The sequence below is a fragment of the Mus musculus genome, chromosome 14, assembly GCF_000001635.26.
Source record: "Mus musculus strain C57BL/6J chromosome 14, GRCm38.p6 C57BL/6J".
Lineage (NCBI taxonomy): Eukaryota > Metazoa > Chordata > Mammalia > Rodentia > Muridae > Mus > Mus musculus.
Genome location: NC_000080.6, coordinates 79046713 through 79072196, shown reverse-complemented (window position 1 = coordinate 79072196; position 25484 = coordinate 79046713). Strand labels below are relative to the sequence as shown.

The window sequence follows — 25484 nt, the reverse complement described above, 5'->3', positions numbered from 1 at the left end:
AGGCCCGAAGATGCCAGAGAATCTCTGTTGGCTATATATATGACAGAGGACAAATATCTGGAATATATAAAAAGAGGTAAAAAACAAAACAAAATAAACTAAGCAGTTGATTCATTCAAAAAAAATGTGCCTAGGATCTTATAAGAAGAAAAAAATGGATAAGAAATAGGTAAAAAATGTACCTTTTCTGTAGCTATTAGGGAAATTTCTTTGAAATTTCATTGTAGAAGGAGTATGGTTGAATGCCCTATCCTGCTATTTATTAGCTATATCATTTCTTACATTATTCAAGGAACTAAGCCCTGGTTCCTTAATGTGTAAGACAAATCCCAACACACATGTACATGTAGTAGAATAAGGGAGTTGATATTTGTAATGCTCTTAGGGAATGTGGTCAAGAGTTGAAAGATACCAACTTCTAAAATTTCTGATGCTTTAAAGATGTGTTGTATGGGGTTAGGGTGGGGGTAGCTCAGTGGCAGACCATGTGTTCTGTATGCAAGCGGCCTTGGGTTCAGGCGCTGGGTGGTGGGTGGGGGTTGGGAGCATTCTGTGTATCCCCAGTTGACATTTTTGGGTTGATGCATACCAACTCCAAACCTATTGTAGTGAAATACCAGAGTGCCTGCTGACTTGATCTCTCATCTGCCACAGACGAAATGTGAAGTATTCTGTCGTCAGAGGTGTTGGAGTTTGACAAATGCTTTATTGTAATAGAAGCAAAAGTCCCAAGAAAGAGCAATTTATAAAGAGATTTTTACTTAACTTTTAAAATAAAAGAAAAAAGAAAAATTCCAGTGTCAACACAGTGGATGCTTAAAAACCAGAATGCAGAAGTGATATATATTTTCTAAAACTAAAAAAATACAGTACAGAAAGCCTCTCCCAGGGAAGGGTAGATACCACTGTATTTTAAATTGTTTGTAGTGTAGACCATCAAAAACTCCTAATAAAACCATGGGGTAATATACTTCCCTAACTCATCAAGTCAGTGCTATATTATTTAGCTTAAAAGTGAGATTTTATAACATTTTAAATTAAATAGTGGGAGAATGCCTAGCAACAAGACATCTGAGTAGCAACTGCCAGGCTCTAATAAGGCTCCGCCAGCAGCAGCGGACACTTCTACAGCGCAGTCACCCTGATCAGTTGGTTTTAGATGTGCAAGCTGTCTAGTGAGAACACTTGTATATGTCTGGAACCATAAGGGCCTTTAGCCATATCCATAAGGCCACAAAGCACTGACTGACCTAACAGGTTTCCTTTTTCTTTTGAGAGACTCTCACAAGGCTTACAAATCTGTTCACGGTAGTTGGAGTAAGTGTCTTAAGCTTAAAATCCAAGGAAATGGAGCAAAAAGAGAAGCGGGAAAGAAGTGTTAAACGTAGTTAGATCTCTCAATTTAGCTATTTTTATTTTTCAACAAAGACACTTGAGGATGAAGCATTTTACAAAGAATGCCTTTTAGGAACAAGCACACTCCTAAGAGAAGAGCCTCAGGAAGATAAAATGGCTGGAAACAACACTGATGCCTCAGTATCACAACACAGCACATAGGACTGTAAAAGGTCCCTGGGATTTATCATCAGGCATTCCTGGGAGTGGGTGACATGGCTCAGTTGGTAAGGTGATTTCCCAGCATCACATGAAACAGGCAAAGTGACACATGCTCAAGGTGATATATACCTCGGTGCTCAGAGGTTAGTCTGGAATACAAGAGATCGAGACTTACAAAAATCAAACAAACAAAAAACAAAAACTTCTAAACAGTAGGGTAGAATGTACGGGAGTCTCTGGTTTCTTGGTATTTTGTTTACAAACTAGCAATAAGAAAAGTGGCTTAAGAAAAAATGAAGAGGTACTGGAGGAGAAATCAAGTCAAGGGCAATGAATCTGAAGCAAAAAGAGTGGCCACTTATGTGGGCTCAAGGTTGTGCATCACAGGCAGGGCAAGAAGCAGAGGCAGCCCTGTTTATCCATTTCACAAGGACCATGGCCAGTGAGAGTTCATCTTGTGTTCCGCGTCAGGAGACAGAGATGTCGGAGATTATCATTCAGTCTTATTCTAAGAGCATCCATCATTTCACAGGGAAACCTTAAATACACCTGTGTGAGGACCCGGTTCATTATATGTCATAGACAATGATGCTTCCAAGTAGAATAACAAAACCACAAGTTTCTTTGCTTTTATTTAGTAAGGTCTTCTTTAAACAAACAAAATTTTTTCAGTCTCTAATAACTGTCTCAGAAGTTGCCAATAATATTGTTTATATTGTCACTGGAGTTGGAACACACACACACACACACACACACACACACACACACACAGAGCAACTCTGTCCCTGATTTCTAAGAGTCTCTGTCTCAAGTTCCTTATTTACAAATGCAGTTTTATGCACAGTGTGTATGCATGTGCAAGTGTCTAACAGGTTTACTCTGAGAATTGTTTTAGCTGGTGCAGCGCACACTGCCTGGGGAGCATGTGGCACCTGTCACCTACCATGCTTCTGCTGCCACCATCTAATGATTGCATTATCATTATCTCATTAGTGTGACAATGAAATGCTGTAATTGTAGCATCCTCAAGCATCTGCATTTTATTTTAGATTTATGAAATGACAGTTCTTTAGTTTTAATTGCTGTTTAGTATAAAATAGTGTATGTCATTTAAAATGGAGGTTGAAAAAATGCTCTCCTTTTAAAATACATCTCCAACACGACGAACTTCATAAATTATCCTAAAATAGACCTTTTAATTTGGAAGCACTGATATCCTAGCAAACTGTTTACTCTTCAAAGGAACTTCAGAATAAGAGCTCAGTTGAACAAACATGCAATCTATGCTAAGGAGGTTTGTAACTATATGCATAGGTACTCGTGTTTATAGTACATGGTGTACATGCTTTTCTTTGGATGTTTACAACTAGTTCTATCATGTATGTAATATATACATATATATACATAAATTAAATGGCACCATATACATACAATACATATAAAAATAATAGCATTTCAAACTAAAGCAATTAGTTTCAACCCAAATGTCCCCATGTCTGCCATGGCACTACGGCATGCAGACCTGTATGGCTCCATATGGCACACACCACTGATAATTCTGACTAGTTATTTAGCCACTGAACAAAAACGTAATGAAACTTATACTCTCTCTAAAGCACATTTCTAATTGGAAGTCATTTCTGCCAGCATGCCTGTTTTGGTATCATTTATCATTTCTTTGACATGTCCTTTCTCATGTAGTGGAAATTGCAAAAGGGATAAAACAAAACCAAAACCATCCAGAGAAGGTCCTGGAAGAAAGGGGTAAGGGCAACCTGGAAGTCAGGCCAGACCTGCTGCCAGGATCAGGGAATATGTTTGTGCATCAAGAAGGGGGGCTACTTTGTGATCAAACCACTAAAACAAACAAATAAAACAAAACAACCCCCCTCCCAAGCTAAACCCAATAGGCCTGCCAGCTTTATTAAACAAAACAGTAAAGTTCTTCTTATCACGCTGGGCCTGGGAGTAGAGACTGTACTATTTAAGAGAGAGAGGAAAAGAGCACTTTTCTCCCTGGTGCTTCACCACAGGGCACTACAGTGATAGAGCCTCTCCTCTTCTCTTTACATAGGCTCTGGCTGTGTGGTTCTGGCTGTCCTGGAACCCAGTGTCTAGATAAAGCTGGCCTCCACCTCAGAGATCTAGATGCCTCTTTTTCCCAAGGGTGATATTGAACTCCTGGCTTGACAACACCACTATTAAACACCCGTATATGCTCTGATTTGAATTGAGGAAGGACAGATGAACTGCAGATGGATAACAATACCATGTAAAACCTCCCTCTGCTCCCATGCCCTCTGCATTTCTCTTCTGCGCCTCACGAAGCAGTGGCTAAATTGTTTTCCTGCCCTCATCTTCAGTGTAGCTGTGACCGCACGTTCTAGAGTCAGTGTGAATTTTGCTCCCGCCCAATCAAGCTGATGCTTAGTTACGTAACAAGAGAACTAACAGGTTTTAACAAGAAGGTTCATTCATGGAAAGAAAATATTAAAGTACTTGGTCCATTTTTCCCTTCTCCCTTAGGAATGGGAATCCAACACTGTCAAAAGTCTGTGCATCCACTACCCAGCCATCCTCTAGTGGGGGAGAGGCTGGACTGGCCAAGGCCAGAGCTCTCTGGGAAACCTTGACACCACAAGTGTTTGCAGATTTGAAGTTTTGAGTATTGGAATATATACAATGTGGGGATGAGGTCCAAGTACAAACATTAAGTTTCTTTGTATATAACTTATTCACATCGCTAGACATAATTTTACACACTTTTAGCATATCTGTGTTTAACTCTAGCTTGTCATGTGACTTTAGGTAAACATTTTTTCCACTTTAGCATCTTTTTAAATTTTTGAGATAGGGGTCTCTCTCCATATTCCTGGCTACCCTACGAATCACTTTGTAGATGAGGCTGTACTGGAACTCACAGAGGTTCCCCTGCCTTTTCCTACACAGTGCTGGGAAGAAAGGCCAGTGCCACCATGTCCAGCTGTGGCAACACTTTTGACACTTGAAAGTTTCAGAGTTTGGATTTTCAGATTAGGATGTTCAATGTGTGTTACTTCTTATAAAGTCTGTTTGCTTTTGCAGACATGGGGAGCAGTAAAACTCTGCTAGAGGGCAAAGCTGAGAGACAGGCAGGGCCCAGTGAGGCAAAGCTGAGAGACAGGCAGGGCCTAGTGAGGCAGAGGCTGTGAGACCAGCAGGGACTAGTGAGGCAGAGGCTGTGAGGCCAGCAGGGCCTAGTGAGGGCAGAGGCTGTGAGACAAGCAGGGCCTAGTGAGGCAGAGACTGTGAGAGAAGCAGGGCCTAGTGAGGCAGAGGCTGTGAGAGAAGCAGGGCCTAGTGAGGCAGAGGCTGTGAGGCCAGCAGGGCCCAGTGAGGGCAGAGGCTATGAGACAAGCAGGGCCTAGAGAGGCAGAGGTTATGAGGCCAGCAGGGCCTAGTGAGGGCAGAGGCTATGAGACAAGCAGGGCCTAGTGAGGGCAGAAGCTGTGAGAGAAGCAGGGCCTAGTGAGGGCAGAGGCTGTGAGAGAAGCAGGGCCTAGTGAGGGCAGAGGCTGTGAGAGAAGCAGGGCCTAGTGAGGCAGAGGCTGTGAGGCCAGCAGGGCCTAGTGAGGCAGAGGCTGTGAGACAAGCAGGGCCCAGTGAGGCAGAGGCTGTGAGACAAGCAGGGCCTAGTGAATAGAGCATGAGGATAAACATACTCCAGCCTGGACCAGGACAGTCCATGTCACATCTCCTTTTACAGTTACTGCCAACACTTCCTCTTCCATTCTCCTAAGTGCCCTAATCTGAAGAGCAAATTTTATTCTTAGGTGTTCGATAATAAAATGCTCTCCTTTTTTTATCATCAGGGATTCTATTCAGTGTAGAAACTTCTCCAAAATCCTATGCCTGAAGAGAAACTCAGCACTCTCTGAGTGCAGCTGTGGTAGACCTAGGAATGAAGTCTAAGATAGCTGACGCATCACTGAATCCCAAGCCTTGCTGACCTGTAACCTGACTTCTCCAGTGCAGGGCTGGTAACCTGCCAGGAAGAATCCTATGGAACCCGTGGGTCTTGTCCCTACAGTTCACAGGTGACAAACCTGCTCTGAACGACTGTGCACACTACACACCATACAAGCACCTCTACCCCAGACAAAGCTCCCTTCTCTCCACATTGCCCTTAGCTTATTCTTAGGTCTATGCAGCTGTGTCTAGCCCAATCTCAAGTGCAAGTTCAACCCTCTTCTCTCTAAGCTGCCATTGTGAGCACAGAGATAGCAATCTCTTGCCCTGGCAGGTGCTAGCCCACTGCACCAAGGGCTGCTCTTCACAATAAGCATGACAACAGAAGCCAAGCCATTATTCTGCCTTCCTTCCAAAAGAAACTGTCAACGATTTTCTTATAATTGATGTGCCGAACTAACACAGGTTACACCAATAAATAACACACGAAGAAATTAGCTGCAATTCACAAGCCTACTTTCCACAGGGCTAGAATCTTAATGATATAAGTTTATTAACAGTGATTAAACCATCCCATTGCCAAGTGAAAAGAAAGAGAAGGGTCTGTAAGAAAGACATGAGAGTAAAAGAAGCTTGTAAATTAAAGACATGTTCTCGACTCTCTAATATAGAAGATGTTGTACTCAAGAAACTACATTGTTCAAAATGCCCATAGGGACTGCTAACCAACACTAAAACTGCATTACATAGAAACACGTAAGCATGAGCAGCTGACTCCCACTTGCAATTCCTGAAAGAAAATGACTCATTGCTAGCACACAGCAGCACACTCAGAATGGCACCATAACACCATCCTGCGCTTTTACCACAGAAGGGGAATATTTGTTTCTCTTTGAGAAATTCTTGGGATGTTAGTAATTGGTTTTTCTTGGCTTCTACCATGATGTTTTTATGACTTCAAAGAATGATGATATATAGACTTAGGAAAACATGTATCGCCAGACTAATCACTGACTTACACTTAACCTCATTCTGAATAGTGCCTCATGTAGAGTAAGGTCTAGTAATTTACCTTAAGAACTGTGATTGCTTCATGCGAATTTATGGTAACCTACATTTTTTAGACAAAGATGCCAACTACCATCTGGTCAACAACATATTTGGTTTGAACATATAAAAGGCGGGTTGTCAGCCCATGTGCTAGGAGTCCAATTTTTCTCATTACCTCTCTCATCTATAAAGCTAGAATGAGTACCCTTAGATCTGCATTAATCTGGTATATTTAAAAGCCTGTCTGTCCTAAAGAAAGCATCTTGACAAATGAACATTTTACTCTTATGCAGTTTTCATACCTGTATACTAAATTGCACTGGATTATGAAATAGAGACCCACAGTCATTCAACAAAAGGACGGAGACTGATAAAGAAACAAATATTCCCCTTTATTTGAGTGTGTTACATCTACTCATGGGATAGTCATAAAAACTGAAATCTTTAATTTACAGGACTATAAATGATGCTACTTAACTGAGACCAGCCAGCAAACAGTAGCATCTGAAGAACACTACTGCTGAGGGCTTCCCATACCAAGTCAGCTTAGTAGTGTCTACAGCAGATTAGGGACTATCAGCGTCTAAGAGTCAGAAGGACAATGCTCAAGGTTCTACCAATAGTGCGTTTCCTTACTCCTTTGCCAGCTGCACGTTGGTAGGCTTTGCTCCAATGGGGATCCCATATTTGTGCAAAGTGTTCATCAAAATCTCCCTCATGTCGTTGTTGTAAGAATCGAAGTCAAATACATTCCGAACCACACTGGAGAGGCCTTCAGTGGGAAATTTCTGTATGGAAAAAAAATTCCTCATTATCTATGAGATAAAGCATACATCATTATAAAGGTTTGTAAAACTTATAGAGCAATAGCACACACATGGACTTCAGCAGAAACGCACTAGCTGTGTCTGATAAGCAGGCAGTAAGGAAACACACACACTCATGTTTAGCAGCTCTTACATGTCTACTGTGTATCTCAGGTGTGGGGCCCTGCTCAGACCCTCTGCTGGCTTCTCAACCTGTTTACTGCTCCACAATTCGCCAGCCAAGACACGAAACAGACTAGATGTGAGCTGACAGATGACTGGATTAATATGTAGTATGTACACACATCGGGGTTTTAGGCAGCCATAAAGGAAATAAGTCCTGTTACTCACAGGAAAATGCATGGAGCTGGAGATCATGAGACATGATGTAAGCCAGAAGCAGAGACAAGCATGCTGTGTTCTCTCTCATGTGGATTCTGTACTAAACAAGCCCACAGAGCACATGCAAGTAGAAGGGGGCCTCTGAGTGGCGAGGATGAGTTTTAAAGGGGGAGAGGAGGAGGGCACAAAAGAGGGCAGGAAGGGAAAGACGGAATATAATGTTCTCTGTTAAACACACAGCCAGTTTTAACTATGTATACACACACACACACACACACACACACACACACACACACACGCACGCACGCACACACGCACACATGCACAGAACAGAGGGAACAATTTGGGCAGAAGGGAACCAATATGAGGTGAGGAGGAATAGTGAGGAGGAGCAGAGGTGGGAGGAGTGGACAGAGCAAGGCACCATGCCATACCTGTATGAAAACCCATTTTTCTGTATTCTAAATAAAGCATAATTTACAAAAAGAAAAATGGGCACACTAGATTGACCAAGTTAAACAAACCAGCTAAAAAAAATGTTGAATGTCAACACAGATATGTCTAGAAAATTCACAGTCTATGAATAAATGGGGAAAAAAAGATAAAGGCACAAGGAGGGGAAGAGGAACTTAGGGACAGGAAATGGAGCAGGTGCTGCCTGCTGCTTCCTGGACACAGAGCTCAGAAGGCAGGAGCCACCACAGCTGGACCTGTGCTGGGGGGTCCCCTCCTGACTGCTCTCATTTCCTCTTGGAGCTGGCATCCATGCTGGTGAGCTGGACTTAGCAAGGCCTCCTACAGAGAATAAGCTTTTCTTTTTCTTCCCATATAAATATATCTATTATACATACATACACAGATAAAATAAAACATATATATTATACATATATAACAAATATATATTATATATAAAACATAATATATAATAAAAAATTTCAAGTCAGTTTTCAGACTTCAAGATAATGCAATATTTCTGTAGTGCATATGATGTCATTAAAGCATGTGAATTGACCTATTTGTCGTTTTGCATAATTATATCTTAATGGATATAATCATTTAAGATCTATTCTCTTGCAGCTTTGAAATGAGCCTTCCATTATTATCAACTGCTCCTCAGCCACTGTGCTAGGTAACAGGACCTCTTCCTCTGCAAGGGAAGCTTCTCTCACTGTAAAATCTCCCTCCCTTTACCTCCCAGCTGCCTATGTTTTCAGTAAGGTTTTCTTGGAGGGCTAGAGGTCAAAGAGATTTTGAGAGTCACAAGGCTGTGCTGTTGTCTGGAGATCATTATTTGCTACATAGAGTTTACACTTTTTTCTTTTTCTTTAAGAAGGTTTTACTTTGAATATGATCACAGGAATTTTATCTTCTTGACCACTTACCTATCTTGACAAACATTCTTTTAGTATATTTATTGTCTGTTAGATCTTGTTCTACTTTCTACCTTCATGTCATTTGTAATATTTCCTACCCAGACACCACATGCTGGTTGTAAAAAGCCAAACAATAGAAACATTTCCTTGTTACTTAATTATTTTCCCCTCCAACACCCCCACCCAATACCCATATAAAAAGCAAAACAAACCCAAAGTCAACTCATCAAACGTTTTAGCTGACTGGTAATGCCTAAGGCACAAAACCTTGCCAAAGTCAACTCAGAGACTGAAGTAAGAACATCGTTGGTCTTTTAGATTTATTACTTAGCTTATGCACACATCACATCAGGTTGCCTGGCTGATCTGTCATAGAACGGGAACGCCAGCTATAAACCACAGAGTCTGGAAGACACAGGAGTGTACCACACCTGTAAGTGCTTGACGATGTTGACCACTTCTCTGGTGGAATAAGGGTAGTTGATAATCCCTTGGTCAGCCAAGTTCCTCAGCTCTCCAAAGGCTGCCACGAGCTTCTGCAGGACGGGCTCAGGCACGTCTGGGCCGTACTGTTTGAGCATCGAAAGCTCTGAGTGGGGCTTGGGGTTGTCAATGGCATGACAGCTAAAAATGTCACCTACAGAGAAGAAGGAGAGTCCCAATCAGTGAGTGGCCAATCCACTGTGAGGCTGCAGCACAAACTGCAACCAGGGTTTAAAGAGCCAGTAGTCACTCAGCAAATCCCAGGAAGCCCATCTAATAACAGGACTGTACAAAGAAGAAAGAAAATGCCTGAGCCAGAAGAAAGCTAAATGATGTATGGTGTGTTCTGCATGAGTTTAATTCTATAAAAAGGTATGTGATGTCTGAATACATGCTTACTGGGAGATAGTACAATACACAGAACCCTGGCAAAACACTCAGTGGGAATGGCTTAGTCTAGACCAGTAGCAGCAGCAGCAATGAGGCCTTATTTTGATTTAGGGACCATTTGGATACACAGCTATTTTATGTGTGCATGTGTACGAGTGCCTGTGTATATTTAACGTAATAAAGCAGAGTATCACAGCTTCAGGCTTCATCTCACAGACTGACATTTTCAAATACAAACATGCAGGACAGCTCTGGGTTTTTGTTTGTTTGTTTTTCTTGAAAATGAAAGTTATCCTGAATGTAAAAGGTACTTGGTCCCTCTACCATGCAGTCACCAAATAATTACTAAACATCTTCCAGATACCATATATTACCTAGGTACAGCCCTAGGTAATATATTTCAATGATTTTAAAAACTCCCCATCCTTGTGGAATGATATTGTTACAAGGATGATAAGTTAGCATGGTTCATGGCGGTACAGCCAGAGATGGGAGAAGGTAGTCATGTGAGCCTCACCGAGCAGGGAAAGCCTAACAAAATGAGGCTGCTTTCACCAACATTCGAGGTGGTTGATTCAGCTCCAGCAAGTCCACCTGGCCCAGGGGAGGGAGCGGCAGGAGAGTCAGAGAGACATTGAGCATCAGCACTGTGGGCCTTGGGATGAATGTGAGAACGTTGCCCTCCGGTGAGAGCAGCTATGAAGAACCTGACCCTGGGAAGAACTTATACCTTTTCATACTAGAGAGAACTATAGGCTTGCCCTGGAGTGTCCACATGTGAGCACATTTGTAACAGCAGCAGTAATGCAGGAGTCTAAAATAAAGTAAGACTCCAGCATACACCTGTCCCTTCTGGAATGTATGGACTACCACCCTCATTTCCACCACTTATTGTTTCAATTACTATTGCTTTGTATTTTAGCATGCTAGTATTACTGATATTTCTCTTAATAGTGGCATACTATCTACTGAGTGGATACGGCAGGATTTCTTTATCTAGTCTCCTTTGGAAGGAAGGACAGTAGTTGCTTTTATTCTAGTTACTGTACACAATGTTGTACTGACTGTCCTTGTACTTAGATGGCTGTTCAGGTAAACCACTGGGGCAAATCCTATATGAACTGCCAGATCAAGACCCTACCAGGAGCACGGGCTTGCTTTGTACTGTGTGTGAGATTCCAGAGCAGTGGAGTCCTCCTTCATGGAGGAGGATGATGATGATGATGCAGCATCCTGGGGGTGGGGGGTGGGGCTCTCTACTCAGTATGACTCAGTCTCTTCACAGCTGGCCTTGGCCTTTTTAGTTATAGGAGGTGATAGAAGCAGACACTAGTAGCCATTCATCATGCAGCATTAAACAGCAAAGTACAGTACAATTGCTTAAGGAGGAAGGGACTAAGCCAGACTTGGACACAAAGCTCAGCTCCACCCCTCACTGTCTAAGTTATCTCAGAAAAAAAAATAACTCCTGTGAGTATCAAAAGCTCTCTGTTCCTCATGTGGCTAGGGCAGACACAGCTCATGGTAAGTAACAGCAGCCACTCACTGCAGCATTGTGGTTGAAACTATCATTGTTATTATTACAGTCATTGTTTTTACCTAAAGTTCCAAAGAAATCATTGCCCAAGAAGGGGAAGCCAGGCCTGTTGGCCAGAGCCAGCATCCTGAAGTCAGGATGGATCGCGACAAGGTTCTCTCTTCCATCCACATTTGCTGCATCTGAAAAACAAAATGCATTCTTTGTGAAACTCTGCTCAAAACAGGTGCTCCCAATTCAAATGCCACCTATGAGGCTCTGGTAGGACATATGATAAACATGGCTCAACGGCCCTGCTTCAATCTGGAACACAAGAAATAAAAGCTGTTTGAAGATCACACTTGAGTTTGAAAATTATTATATTCTTTTACTTCTAAGCTAGCCTTCCAAATCACAGGAGAACACACACAGGGCCAGACACAGCCAGTCTTGGTCACAGCTCTATCTCCAGAGTCCTTTCTCCTTTCTTGGTGCACCATCTTTGTAGTGCCGTGAGCTCCAGAGCAAGGAAGCAGGCTGAGTTCTATTCTCTGAGAGTCTAAGGGACTCTGTCAAAGGGACAATACTAAGGCAAATTCTCATTTTTCATTAACTGTGAAAGAGAAATGTTAAAATGATGTTATTGGTGCTAAGTAGAGGCTGGGGTAGGGACCGTGCACCAACAGCATCAAAGAGCCTCTATGATGCTGAGCTTTCTAGCAGAGTCCTCTTTGTATGTACACTTCAAATATTGATGATTTTATGGCACTGGCTATGTATTTTCTATGGCTAGCTATGGATTTTCAAGTCTTTCAGGAGACAAAAAAAAAAAAAACCCCTCTGAAATTAGAATCTTTCATTGTATTAGGCAAACTTACATTGTCTTGCACTTATATATACTTGTGCTGGTTAGGTTTTGTTTTGGTCAGCTCAACACATGGCAGTTCACCTGGGAGGTGGGAACCTCTAATGAGGACGTGCCTCAGTAAGAGTGCCCGCAGAAAACTCTGTGAGTCGTTCTCTGCTAGTGATTGATATGAAAGGACCCAGCCCACTGTGGGTAATGCCACCCTAGGCAGGGGTGTCCTAGGTGCACAAAAGAGCACACTGAGAGCCCTACCAGGCACAAGCCAGTAAGCTACGCCTCTCCATGCTCGCTACCTCAGCTCCTGCCCTGAGTTCCTGCCCTATCTTCCTTCAGAGTTGGAACAACCTGAAGTCGCAAAGGTGCGTGTGGTAACACTGCTTTATGACAGGAACAGAAATCCTAGTGAAGACAACACTGAGGAGATTAATTTATCTTCATTTCTTTTCCAGCAATAACCGCAAAAACAATGTGTATATGGGTAGGAAGAAAAGAAAATGTAAAGCAGAGAATAACCTCTTCCCGAGTGACTGATCTCTATCTCTATCTATACAATTGTGCAGACACATACACACATACACACATACAAATTAAACAAAACATCCAGTGATCTCTAAAAACTGTGTCTAGCATTTTGTCTGCACATGTTCACCTACTGTGTGTCTGGCGCCAGGGGAGGCCAGCGGACAGCACTGGGCTGCCCAGAACTGGGGTTACAGATGTGAGGGAGCATGGGGGGTTCTGGAAATGGATTTCCAGGTAGCAATTCAATAATACAATCATACACAACTATATGAAAACTTAGTATAAAGGTTCAAGGTTGACAGTTTCAGACTAGGACAGTATAAGCTGATCTGCCTCACGGCTACTACTGAGATTTACAGAGACTGGTTATACAAGAGGGAAACTGGGGCTGTTGATGATGTGTATGACAGAGCATGTGATCCCATGACTGAAGCTCCGATTCTACTCCTAGCATCAAACGAAACCAAACAGCCAACAAAGCATACTAAAGGTGCAAACGGACACAAAGGAAAACGTTGCTTTTCAGTACTTACCTGCAACAATACGTCTTCCGTCCGCAAGAATCATTTCTCCGTTTTCTACCAGAGTCTTCAAAATACAGGTGACATTTGTTGGGGCTTTGTCTGCCTCATCTACTACTAGAATATGACCCAACTTTACTGCTTTAACCTTTTGAGAGAGAAAAATTTGTAATAATCAAGAAAAGAAGCAGAGTAAGCACTACTACAGCGCAGCGCTCACTGCTTTGAAGTGGCCAGAGCTGTTGGTAGGTTACGGCCCACTACCACACAGTCAGCAACAGAGCGTCACTGAGTTCCTAAAACATAGCAGCAAGCTCGGCATGTTCCTCTCAGTGTTAGAATCATCCCCAACAACCTTTCACGCCCTAGAATGGGGGCACTTAAGGAGTGTAAGACGTAGATGAAGGGCCACAGAGCTGACAGGAGTCTGACATAACGGTCACTGTATGTTTTGAAAAACTGCTTTCATGGATCTTCAAATACTGTCAAAGTTTTATAGATCAGAGGAGGTGGGTATTCAAGGCAAAGAGAATCGATGGTCAAACTGCACTTGCAGAAGAGTGAACACGGACAGCCTATGTCAACTCTAGACAGTAAATATAAGAAAAGGCACATGAAGGCTAAGGAATGGGCTGCCAGAGCAGGAACTATGCACTTCACCTCATAAGAAACAGGGCACACTTTAATCCCAGCACTCGGGAGGCAGAGGCAGGTGGATTTCTGAGTTCGAGGCCAGCCTGGTCTACAAAGCAAGTTCCAGGACAGCCAGGGCTACACAGAGAAACCCTGTCTCGAAAAAAAAAAAAACCAAAGAAACAAAACAAAACAAACAAACAAACAAAAAGAAACAGGGCACAACTACACGTGTGTGAGTTCTGACACTACGAAAATGGAGCACTAGGATAGCCAGCAGGATACTGAACTTGGCAGAATATACAAAATATTTACTTTGGAAAATTGAAGCAGGTATGGAAAAATACAGGTAAAATTACTAGACTGATCTTGTATAAAGGTGTAGTCTATAGATGTTTGCATAGGAAGGAGAAAGGCAGGCAACCTCTCGAGGTCTTCAGTAACCGTGTGGAGGGGCCATGAGAAGGAAGATGGGAGCTGTAGACCTGATCCACCTCGCCATGCCTCTCCTCATGCTTTTAAGGAGGCAGACAGGAGATGCTCTATGCATCTCAACATAAACCTAAGATTTCTTTCTACAAGAGATACTAACAACCTATAACACTTATGACCATGCCATAAACTGTTGTGACTATACTGTGTTAACTAATCATGTTAAAGCAATTGATAAAAGTCATTCCCCCACCTTTTATTTGTTTTGATTTTGGCTTTTCAAGATAGTTTCTGTAGACAGGGTTTTTCTATATAGCCCTGGCTGTCCAGGAACTTACTCTGTAGATGAGGCTGGCCTTGAATTCAGAAATCCACCTGCCTCTGCCTCCTAAGTGCTGGGCTTACAGGCCTGTGCTGCCACTGCCTTAAAATGCTCCCTTTCGTCACAAAGCCTCATACTGTACTCTCAAAGACTTGATAAGATTTTTTTTTAACTTAGGATTTATTTATGTATTTATTTATGTATTTATTTTTAAAGCCAACATGTGGCTCCTCTAACCTCTCTTTTCAGAGAAGAGTTGGGCTCAACCTTGGAGACTCCTAGCACACATGTCAAAGTCCCCAGTCTTGGGGCCTGGCCCACAGTAGTTCCACGATGGCTGCCTGCTGTGCAGTATTGTGGCCAGGCTTAGATTTGAGTCAACTTCCCAAAACACTGAGTTAACATTCTGTTAGTTTAGAACAACAGCAGACTTAAAAACAATCTCAGAAAATAAGCAGGGGATTTGTGTCAGTCCCTGACTCTCACTCATGAGAGAAAGTGCAGTAAAAGAGTATGCTACTTTCCCAATAATGCCATTTTGATAGAAACGTGCATCAAAAATGATAACATGTGTGTGCTCCAATGAGACAGACCTGAGCATCTAAAATGATATACACATGTGCTCCAATCAGACAATGAACCCATCCACAGGCTGAGATACAGTTACAAGCAAAGCATACTTTAAGATATTGTTATTATTGGCTTACTGACCAGAGGTGAGTCTTCATATACAATCAGTCCACCTTTCACTGTGGGCTGGAGAGTCAGAGACTGCACTGTGGTGTCCCTAAAGTCAAACCAAACACGTCAGTCAGTAAGGAAATAAGCCGATGTTGGGCATGAATAAATAAATCAATGAGTGAATCTTTGCATTTGTTCATCATCTTGATTTTCCCAAGGAAAATGACGGAATGAGTAAAACCACCGCCAACAACAAGATTCTGTTGACAACGTAAGTCTAAGTGGCTTATAAATTAATACAGTAGCCAAATCAGTTCCCTTTCCTCCAGTAATCTTATTTGTAGTAATTTCACTACTCTAGACGATTTCCTGAGGATGAATAGACTATTTAAAAGTATGCATAGATTACTACATATTTCAAAGAATGCTTATACTATTTAAGAATCCTGGCCATCAGGTGAACAAGTACATCCCACCCGATCTGTCACTGGGGCAAAGGTCAGACTATAATGCTACTTGAAGAACACAACTACTTCATAGGATCTTGAAGATTTGGAGATGAAATCCAAGGCCGTACTGTTTTTACTTAAAGTTATTCTTTTGCTCTTTATCTGGCCCTTAAGTCTGGGTGTTGAAAAGTGTCAGCACTGAGTTATCTATGCTCTGAGCCTCTCTTCGAATGAGCTGTGAAGTTACTATCACCTGTGGATGTTTTTGCCAAACCTGTGTGCAGTGCAGCAAGCAGTTTCATGCCTTGACTTTCTGTATGCATGGCATTTTAAAAATGAAAAGTCCTATGGCCAACCTGACCAAGCTACACAATGGAATCACATGAAATAAATTGTAACCAGTATCTCTCAAAGTACAAATTACTTTCCAAAAGACCCTGATAGTTATTCCAAGTAAACAAACAACAAAGCTCCTGATGCAGTCTTGAGCACATACAATGTGTAAGACACTGGCTGTACTGTGAACTTCAGACTGTGACCCTGTATTTTATTACAAACTTAAAAATTTGCAACGTGCATCTTGGAGGTAAGGTATGGTCCGAATCATCTTGAAGTCTGTCATACAAAGTACTGTGATGTCAGCAAGGTACCCTTGGGGGTGACTAGTCACAGCACTGAGTTGATGGTTTATGTCCATCTTTTATTCCAGATGAGCTGAATTCAGATTTCCTATTGCACCGGGTAACTCTCCATCAAAGTCTTCATGTACCAGGGCTAGGACAGATACATGGGCAATATGCACCTTTACCAGTTATACCTTGTTAGAAAGAATTCTTTAATTTGACAGGTGATGGGTTTCTTGAGTTAGCCCCTTGGGTCTGGCTCGTCACTATCCTGACCCTCTTCCAAGCTTCCACGATCATGGTCTTGTGGGATGATGGTTTGTCCCCAGGCTTGATAGTTCCCTCCACTTCACCAAGAATATATCCCAAAGAATCATGGTTTTGACTTTAATAAAAAGCAAATTAAATGTCCCACTAAATGTAAAGAACTGTGGAAATACATTCTGGCCGTTTATTGGTGCCCTTCATTATGCCTTTGTAAGATATTAGGGGGTGTGGTTATATGTCCATTTCTGAATTCACAGGTCTTATACCTTCACTGTCAGTTATATTTTATGCTATCTTTTAATTTAAAATTAATTTTCAGTTTTGAATAAATTAAGAACAAAGTTTCATTAGCTGACTTAAATCCACTATTAATATTCTAGCACTAGAGGGTGGGTGGGGAGAGGAAAAATACTTGTTCACACAGATTTTTATAGCAGCATAATGGATTTCTCACCTCAGCTCTCACATCTTTTAAGGGCAACAACTTGACACCTTCCAGCACCGAAAAGGAACAAGAAGCTCTTGCATCACTGTCAGCGTGAAGGAAGAAGCCAGTTTCTGCAGTAACGGTGCTGCACAGTGCCTTAGGATCACTCAACTTAAGCTGAATTCTAAGTCCAAAAAGGCCGATGAAACTGCTCTATAAGGTTTGGCATCTGATAGTATGCAACATGTCAAATTAGATTTCATTAATGGTTCGGTGCTTGAAGTAAGAACACACGGTTTTGCCTTTTTGTTTGGTTGTTGTCTTGGTTTTATTTTTATTTTCATTTACTGTTATTACTATGATTATTAAGTTCTGATGCTCTCCAGAGGTGACTGCAATGGGGATAAAGGCAAATGGGAAACATGACTGTCAGTGAGACTGGCTACGGGAAAATGAGAATTATTTCAGGATAAAGCCAGTGTCTGCTCTGTCCTGCTATGGATGCTTTCATCTGGAACATCAAAGGGAAAGTAAGGGCTGGTGAACTATGTAAAATGAGAATGAAACAAAACTCTAGTTGTGCTGAGTGGTGGTGGCGCACGCCTTTAATCCCAGCACTTGGGAGGCAGAGGCAGGCAGATTTCTGAGTTCGAGGCCAGCCTGGTCTACAGAGTGAGTTCCAGGACAGCCAGGGCTACACAGAGAATCCCTGTCTCAAAAAGAAAAAAAAAAAAAAACCCTCTAGTTGCTTGTATTTGGGGCAGTTATGTGCTGATATGTCTGTGTGCTGGGGGAGGGGAAGGGGATGGCACAATGTACTGTGCTCTGCAGGTACCTAATAGTAAGAGAAGAGCTGGATTTCCATGACATCTTATAAACTCAAAGTCAGAAAATAACAAGGCACTTACTGTGGCCACAGACAGCATTGGACACAGATTCCTAAGGATACAATGATATTTATTTCTTCCAGAGTATTAGATTTAAGTCATTGCTCCACATTTATGAGCATCTTGGTCAAACATACTAACTCTACACATACAAAACAATGCCTGAAGAGAATACAGCAATTACAAAACTGTTTTGCCTTGTTCCTTTGAAAACACAGCTTTGAAATATTAGCTAATAAAAATTTAGAGTCAACAATTGTAACAATACTGGGGAGAAGAAAGGCTAAACCACATCTCCGCTTCAGGTTCTTTGGCCTAAGTTTTAGTAGAGATGGCTTTCCAGTTACTGGTAATGCTTGAGTTAATTAATGAATGTTCAGCTAATTGCTGGCATTTATGCTATTATGAATTGTTCCTGTTTCTTACTAGTTTACATAGTGCAGCTTTCTATCAAGTTTAAGTCAGTATGTGGGTGGCACAAAGAAATAGTATGCTAAACTAGTTCTCTTTTAACTGTAATTTACATCCTTTTTTGAAGTCAAATTTGTTATATGCAGTAGTTTACTTAAAAATGATGCCAGATACAATAAAAATAATTAAGTTATGCACAGACCAAATCTTGGTTAAAATGAGGAAATAAAACTGGTGTGGGTGCGTGGATGGGTGGTGTGGGGAGGGGGACTTCTGAGGAGGCAGGGTGGGAGGGTGTGGGTGGGTAACTAGCCTCTGAGGGAAGGGGCAGAAAGTGGTGGGGAGAGGTCAGGAGAGAAAATGCAGTCTGCTCTGAAATGCTGTTTGTACAGGTACATAAACCCGTTCCCTAATCCACCCAGGACCAAAACATATTAAAATAAAGATATTTATTTTGAGGATATTTTAATGAGCTTCATTTCCATAGATTTAGATTAGTTTTTTTTTCCTTAGAAAAAAATCTGAGGGTGAAAGAAAAAGAGAAGGCAGAAGCGCTTCAAAAGCTGTACCTCCTTCAGTAGCTGCTCTGTCCTGAAACCAAGGTGTCTACAGAGCACTCAGAATGAGGTAAACACGAGGACAGAAAACAGAAGGCTCAGGAGACAATGAACACAGATTTGATCAGTACTGTAAACAGAGGGTTGGTTCAGAAGTAGAACTACATGATAATTCTTATCAATAATTATTGGGGATTGGTCTGGTGCTGCTATGTTTTCAAATGCTAACTGCTGGCCCTTAAGATCTAGTTGCAGGGGCTGGAGAGATGGCTCAGTGGTTAAGAGCAATGGCTGCTTTTCCAGAGATCCTGAGTCCCAGCAACCATGCGGTGGCTCACAACCATCTGTAATGAGATCCCATACCCCTTAGGGTGTGTCTGAAGTCCGCAACAGTGTATTCAAACATGTAAAATAAATAAATCCTTAAAAAAAAAAAAAAAAGATCCGGTTGCAGTCCAGAGTAGCACAGTCTCAAGTACACCAGTGATGCTGTAAGCTTTGCTCGCCTATCTTCTCTGACTGGCTGACAGCTGACTACTGGGGAGAGTAGAGGTGGGTGGGGTTTCAGCTACCAGGCTGGGGGTCCCAGGTAGGGACCGTGAGAAACAGAACGGAGGAGAAGGAAAGAAGACGGAGAGGGCAGGCGGTCTCCCTTAGACAGGACGGACTAGGAGCATGTGGCTAAGAGAAGTGTCCCTGAGGACAGACATGGGACAAAAGCATGGTGGGTGAGACTCAGACTCCCGAACAGCAAGTGATGGGGACGCACAGATGAGAAGTAGCCAGTCTGGCATAGAAAATAGATTAGGGGTAATCGCCCAGTAACTGTGCTAAAGCAGATTAAGTAAGCTTTATTATTAAATTATTAAGATCATCATTATTAATATTAAATAAATCAATAAGACTTTGACTAGATTATTGGGGAGATGGCCAGGTCATAATTAGAACTAATAGTTATTAATTATTAGACAACAACAAGTAAAATATAAATAATATTTACTAAATGAAGTTTCTTTAAAGACTGGGTCTCAGTATGTGATCTTTGCTGCCCTAGAAATCACAAATCACAAAAGAGCCCCCAGCTTCCCCCTGCTCCTGGCATCCCCCTACCCCTAGCCCCCGGCACTTGAGTGCTGGGATTAAATATTTAACAAATATTTAATTGTTAGTTTGTTTTTCATAGCAGCATTTCTCTGTGTAGTCCCGACTGTCCTGGAACTCACTCTGAGGATAAGGCTGGCCTCAAACTCAGTGATCCACCTGTCTCTGCTTTCTGAGTGCTAGGATTAAAGGTGTGCACCACCACCACCTGGCTCAAGAACATATTTTTTTTATTGGCTAAATTCACTGACATTTTCACACAAGACTTAACTGCTTTCTGTTTACTGTCATCTCCCATCATCCTCTGCCATTAGTGTCTCCTGCCTAGAGGTCCCTTTCCCAAAGTCTTTGTTTTGTGATCCATTCATTTTGACCAAGCCATCTGAGTGGCACCAGTGGATACACAACTGAAGGTAACGATTTTCCCTTCCCCCAAATCCTTCAGTAGCCAATAGTTCATCAGGGATAGTTCATCAGGGCCCCATGAATCCTTCGCTGATCCACAGATGGCTGTTGACAGGCCCAGTCTTCTACAAGCTTGCATTATTTTAAGATAAGTAGTAAAATAGAAGTGTGGTAATAATTATTAATGAAACAGGGAGGTCCTCACGTGGAGATGATGCTAATAAGTTTAAGGATTGACCCTGGCCTTTTACTGAATAACAGAAGCACCTGGCCTCTCCTGTGACATGCAACTTTATCTTGCTATATTGGGAAAGAAGCTTCCTTGGGCTTTCAAATAGATTCAGTCCTTGTTAAAAGAAATGTTGCCAACCAATACAAAAGAAAGGAGACAAAACTTAAGAATATGATTAATCCAATACAAAATTTAAAAACAGCACCAGACTACATTTGAATACATCTGTCTTGCTATCCACTCAGACCCCTAAAGCCCAAGGCAACTAACTCATCTCTAGAGGCAATTAACATACATCATGAAGAAATATAATAGAGAAAAATGATGAAAATTGAGAGGAAAGCAAGGGAAGGAGGTGTGTGGTGTGGGAGGTGAAATGGGGATGCCCACAGTGCTTGAGCCTTCTCATGGCTTAGAAAGAAAAGTCCTTTAGAGAACAAACTACTTAGGATTCCTGCCAGACACTGAAGACAGCCCTTAAATAGTCCCATAGAGGACAGCGTTTACCTAGTACCACTTGCTCCTTACTAAAAGCCTAAACCTCCCAAAAGTCCTATCAAACCATGACGGGCAGAAGAATGGGTAGGGGTAATTCTTTTTTTCAGAGAAGCTTTCTGGATATGGATGTACCACTCCGCAGCTCTTGGGTAGTCTTCTTGGAAACAGCAGGAAGAAAGGAAACTAAGCCAGTCTCCTCCTGGTGCCAACCTCTCAAGCCAGCCTGGCGTACCTCCCCCATGTCTGCTTGTCAGTTTACCTCTCCCATGTCTGCTTGTCAGTTTACCTCTCCCATGTCTGCTTGTCGGTTTACCTCTCCCATGTCTGCTTGTCGGTTTACCTCTCCCATGTCTGCTTGCCCTTCTGGATACATGCGACTCCACAAGGAATCCTTTTATTCATGAAGCCATGACAAGTATTCCCACAAACTCAGAAAAGCTTTGCAAGTTGTTCAGCCTTTGGAAATAAAAACCTCTGCTCAAATGGAGCATAGATAATTGGATCCTTTTCGCTGAAAACTAGCTTTCTTGGTTGAGAAATTTTAAGAACTCAAAACAATTTTGTTTTTTGGCAGGCACTTCTCTTTTTCAGACAAAAATGAGAGACCCTGTACAGTTTCTCTCTAGTCAGTGTGGGAAGGGTTAGAAGGATTGGTAAGAACAAACATTAAAAGTTGTTCACAGGGGCTAAGACTGATGAACGCTCTTTGCTATCAGAAAATGTAGTGCATTCTAATTTTCTTATTTAAGAGGAAAATTGAGCAAATTTTCATGGCACGATATTCTGTAGTCTTTCATCCAAGACATATTTACCTCATTGGTAGTAACACACATGGCTTTATTGGAGGAATATTTAAACAAATTAGGCAGCAGGCTGGGCGGATGCATCATTTGGAAAGGGCTTGCTATGTGCTATGCAAGCTTGAGGACCCGAGTACGATCCCATAGAATGCTCACTGGAAAGCTGGTGTGGCGCCTTTCTTCCGGGATGCTCCAGGGCTGTCATCAGGACAACACAGTAACTCTCCTCACCAGGAAGTCCATGACTAACGTCTTGTTCAGAGGAAAGAAATGGCCACTGATGTCGCTCACTCTGGAAATCCACTCCTGGTGGTTTATGGGCTGGAAAACATTCCGACTGATCTGGTTCTGCATTTGCCAGTCTCAAGTGAGCAGGCTAGAGTCACGTGGGGCAGAAGTGGCTGTGCAAGCAAGTGTGCACTGCTGGCGCCTTCCAGTTCACCTGCCTGCTGCTTCGTGTTTGATGCTCTCAGGGGGAGACGCTGCTGTTAGTGGCAAAAGTCAGCTTCCGCTCCAGCTCTCCATTCCCGTGCATTCAGTGCAGAGGGAGAAGTGCATGTGTCCCCAGGGGATCATAGGGCCGAGAAGCAGGGCTCTCTGGCCACATTTGTGTGAACCTTGTTGTTTCACATGTCACCTTTTATCTAAATCGCACCATCTGAGCGCATTTGCTTGTATCTCTCATATCGTTCCTTGACCCCCAAATGAAGCAAATGGGTGGCTTAATCAGCAATGGGTTTTGGTGTGAGGGTTAATGCTTTGGAGTGATCCAGAGTGAGGCTGGGGAAAGGCTGCATGCATACAGCATTTGCTGGCTTCTGCTGATAGATCCAGCAGCACAGGCACCTTTGTCTGATGTCACAAGGCCATGTCATCCTGAGACTGGAAAGTCCTCCCACTTCCTGGAGATCTCTCCTACCCTTACAGAAGGAACATCAGCTGTGACAGTATTGTTAAACAAAAGGAAAAGGGGCATAGGAGATCTTTCCATCTTCTGAGATCTTTGGTTTCTTTCTTCAGAGACTTGAAGTTATTGTCATACACATCTTTCACTTGCTTGGTTCGAGTCGCACCAAGTTATGTAATATTATTTGTGACTACTGTGAAGGGTGTTGTTTCCCTGATTTCTTTCTCAGCCTGTTTATCCTTCCAGTAGGGGATAACACCATCATAGAAGCAGGGGGAGGGGGGGGAGGTAGGATATTTGGGGAGGTGGGGAGGGACCAGAAAAAGGAATAACATTTGAAATGTAAATAAAGAAAATATCCAATTTTAAAAAAGGAAAAAGAAAAGAAAACAACAACAAAACATCATGCTGGAGTCTGTCCACAGGCAGTCTCATGTCTACTCAAGAGCCAAGATTCTCCAAATGGATGTTACAGCGGTGGGTACGTAGGGAGAGTCACTCACTGACTGGGACTTAAGACGTTTTTCAAACACTGGCTGTATGGCTGTTTTGCTGGAAATAGGCAGCTGACCTAGGCCTGCCCTCGGAGGGCTCACTGTCCAGTGGGTAGACGGGGACAGGAACATGCACCTGTGGTAAAGAATGACAGGTGTGCTAGCGGAGCCTGTCCTAGGTCACTGTCTCTAAACCTACCATCAATAAAGGCTGTCTTGAAAAGAGACACAAAACATACAAAAGTAGAAGCAAAAAACCATGAGCTAAAGCTGAAAAATACCTTAAAATAATCTTCATTTTTTATTTGTTGATAATTAAAAATACTCATTTGCCTTCTTTAAAAGTTAAAGACAGCTATTTTGATACAAACAACAGGAATGATCCACTTAGTTAGATGTGATTTAAAAGTCTAGCCCTAAGTTCAGTTTAATCAACAGCTGAAGAACATGTCACACAGACAAGCGCCCTGAGGTGACGGTCACACTTTGGTCTCCCTGCTCTGCTGTGCACTGCAAACGCTTTGGCCAAAGGTGGCACAGAGAACAGGAACCACAACTGCTTGCCAAAGACCAGGAGCACAGAAGCATTAGGAAGGGACGGTGCTCTGGGACTTGCTGCCCGGAACTGGGAGTCACCACAAGTTCTCCAAGGGCACAGAGTGATCAGCTGGGGGACTGTGAGGCACAAGGAGGATGGAACCGAGGCTGAGTTTTTAATTAGGAGGCTACAGCAAACCAGGGCAGAGACACAGAATCGGCTAATGTCCTCTATGTCAACAGGCTGACACTGATGGCTCTTTCCCCAAGAGAGACTGGAGGTAGACCTGTTTACTTTAGCTACTGGTTGGGCCCTTAAGCAGACATCAGTCCACGTTTTGCTGTTCTCTTAGGGGTCCATCTCATACTGAATCAACTTACCCATTAAATCTCTAGACTAGAAAATTTGTTAAAATGCAGAATAATCCCACAGTAGTTACGAAGTGAGTCACTGCTGCTAAACTTTCGTGTTTAAATTCTACTTCTCTCAATTTACTCCCTATCACACGGTCATTTATTTAAATGTCTACACCATTTTCGACTTCCCTGCAAGTTTCCTATAAAAACTGTCCTTCAGAAATCACTTATACAAACATTTTTCTTTTTCTTTTTTAAAGTTTTATTTATTTAATGTATATCTGCATGTATACCTGCATCAGATTTCATTATGAGATGGTTGTGAGCCATCATGTGGTTGCTGGGAATTGAACTCAGGACCTCTGGAAGGCAGCCAGTGCTCTTAACCTCTGAGCCATCTCTCCAGCCCTTACACAAACATTCTTATCTCTGGCTCTGCTTCAAGAGAACCCAACCTAACGTGTTTATTGACTATTTGAAAATAGCACTTTCAGATTTTCAGCAATGTTACTCTCCTTCCTGCACAACATTATAGATATACCTCAGTTCGTAGGAATTTCTCATAGAGTTGTACACTGAGCAATCCCAGGAACATATACCAAATCTGTTGGTTGAAATAACCTTCTATTAGGGGTTGGAGAAATGGCTCAGCAATTAAAAGCATTGGCTGCTCTTCTAGAAGACTCAAGTTCAATTCCCAGCATCCACATGGCATCTCACAACTGTCTGTAACTCCAGTTCCAGGGGGGATCCGGGACCCTGACATAAACATACATGCAGACAAAACGCCAATGCACATAAATAAATCATAAAAAGAAATACCATCTGCTCATTTGTCACTGCTGCCACCATCTAAGAGCAATAGCTGTCAAAAGCAGCTCCACACTTTCTAAAGCTCAACAGAAGCATGGCCACCCTGCATGAGCTGGGAGGTGGTAGGTCTTAGCCACTGACTGGTCCCTGCTCCCTGTGATGCCACAAGGAACTTGTAGGTGGGGCTGGCTGGAAAGGCGCCCAGAGAGGGTAGCAGTGTACATGGTTGGGGCATGCTATCGAACATGTCAGATGATCTGAGATTGGAAAAGCTT

The 25484-nt window shown here is 42.4% G+C and overlaps 1 protein-coding gene across 5 annotated transcripts in view; it reads right to left on the bottom strand.

The window, feature by feature from the left end:
• Positions 1–25484, bottom strand: part of Vwa8 (von Willebrand factor A domain containing 8) — a 353253-nt gene that overhangs the window by 130114 nt on the left and 197655 nt on the right. For 4 of the 5 annotated variants that reach the window (XR_003950844.1, XM_011245038.3, NM_027906.1 and 1 more), the window contains 5 exons: positions 15475–15550; positions 13389–13524; positions 11549–11668; positions 9508–9713; positions 7192–7343 (listed from right to left, as the gene is read on the bottom strand). Coding sequence is in view for 4 of the 5 variants with exons in the window: in XM_011245038.3 (XP_011243340.1) it covers positions 7192–7343; positions 9508–9713; positions 11549–11668; positions 13389–13524; positions 15475–15550 (690 nt within the window). In the remaining variant the exon portion in view is untranslated. Of the gene's footprint in view, positions 1–6924; positions 7344–9507; positions 9714–11548; positions 11669–13388; positions 13525–15474; positions 15551–25484 lie in introns of those variants that run through there. The other variant, NM_173758.3, reaches the window with a different exon arrangement.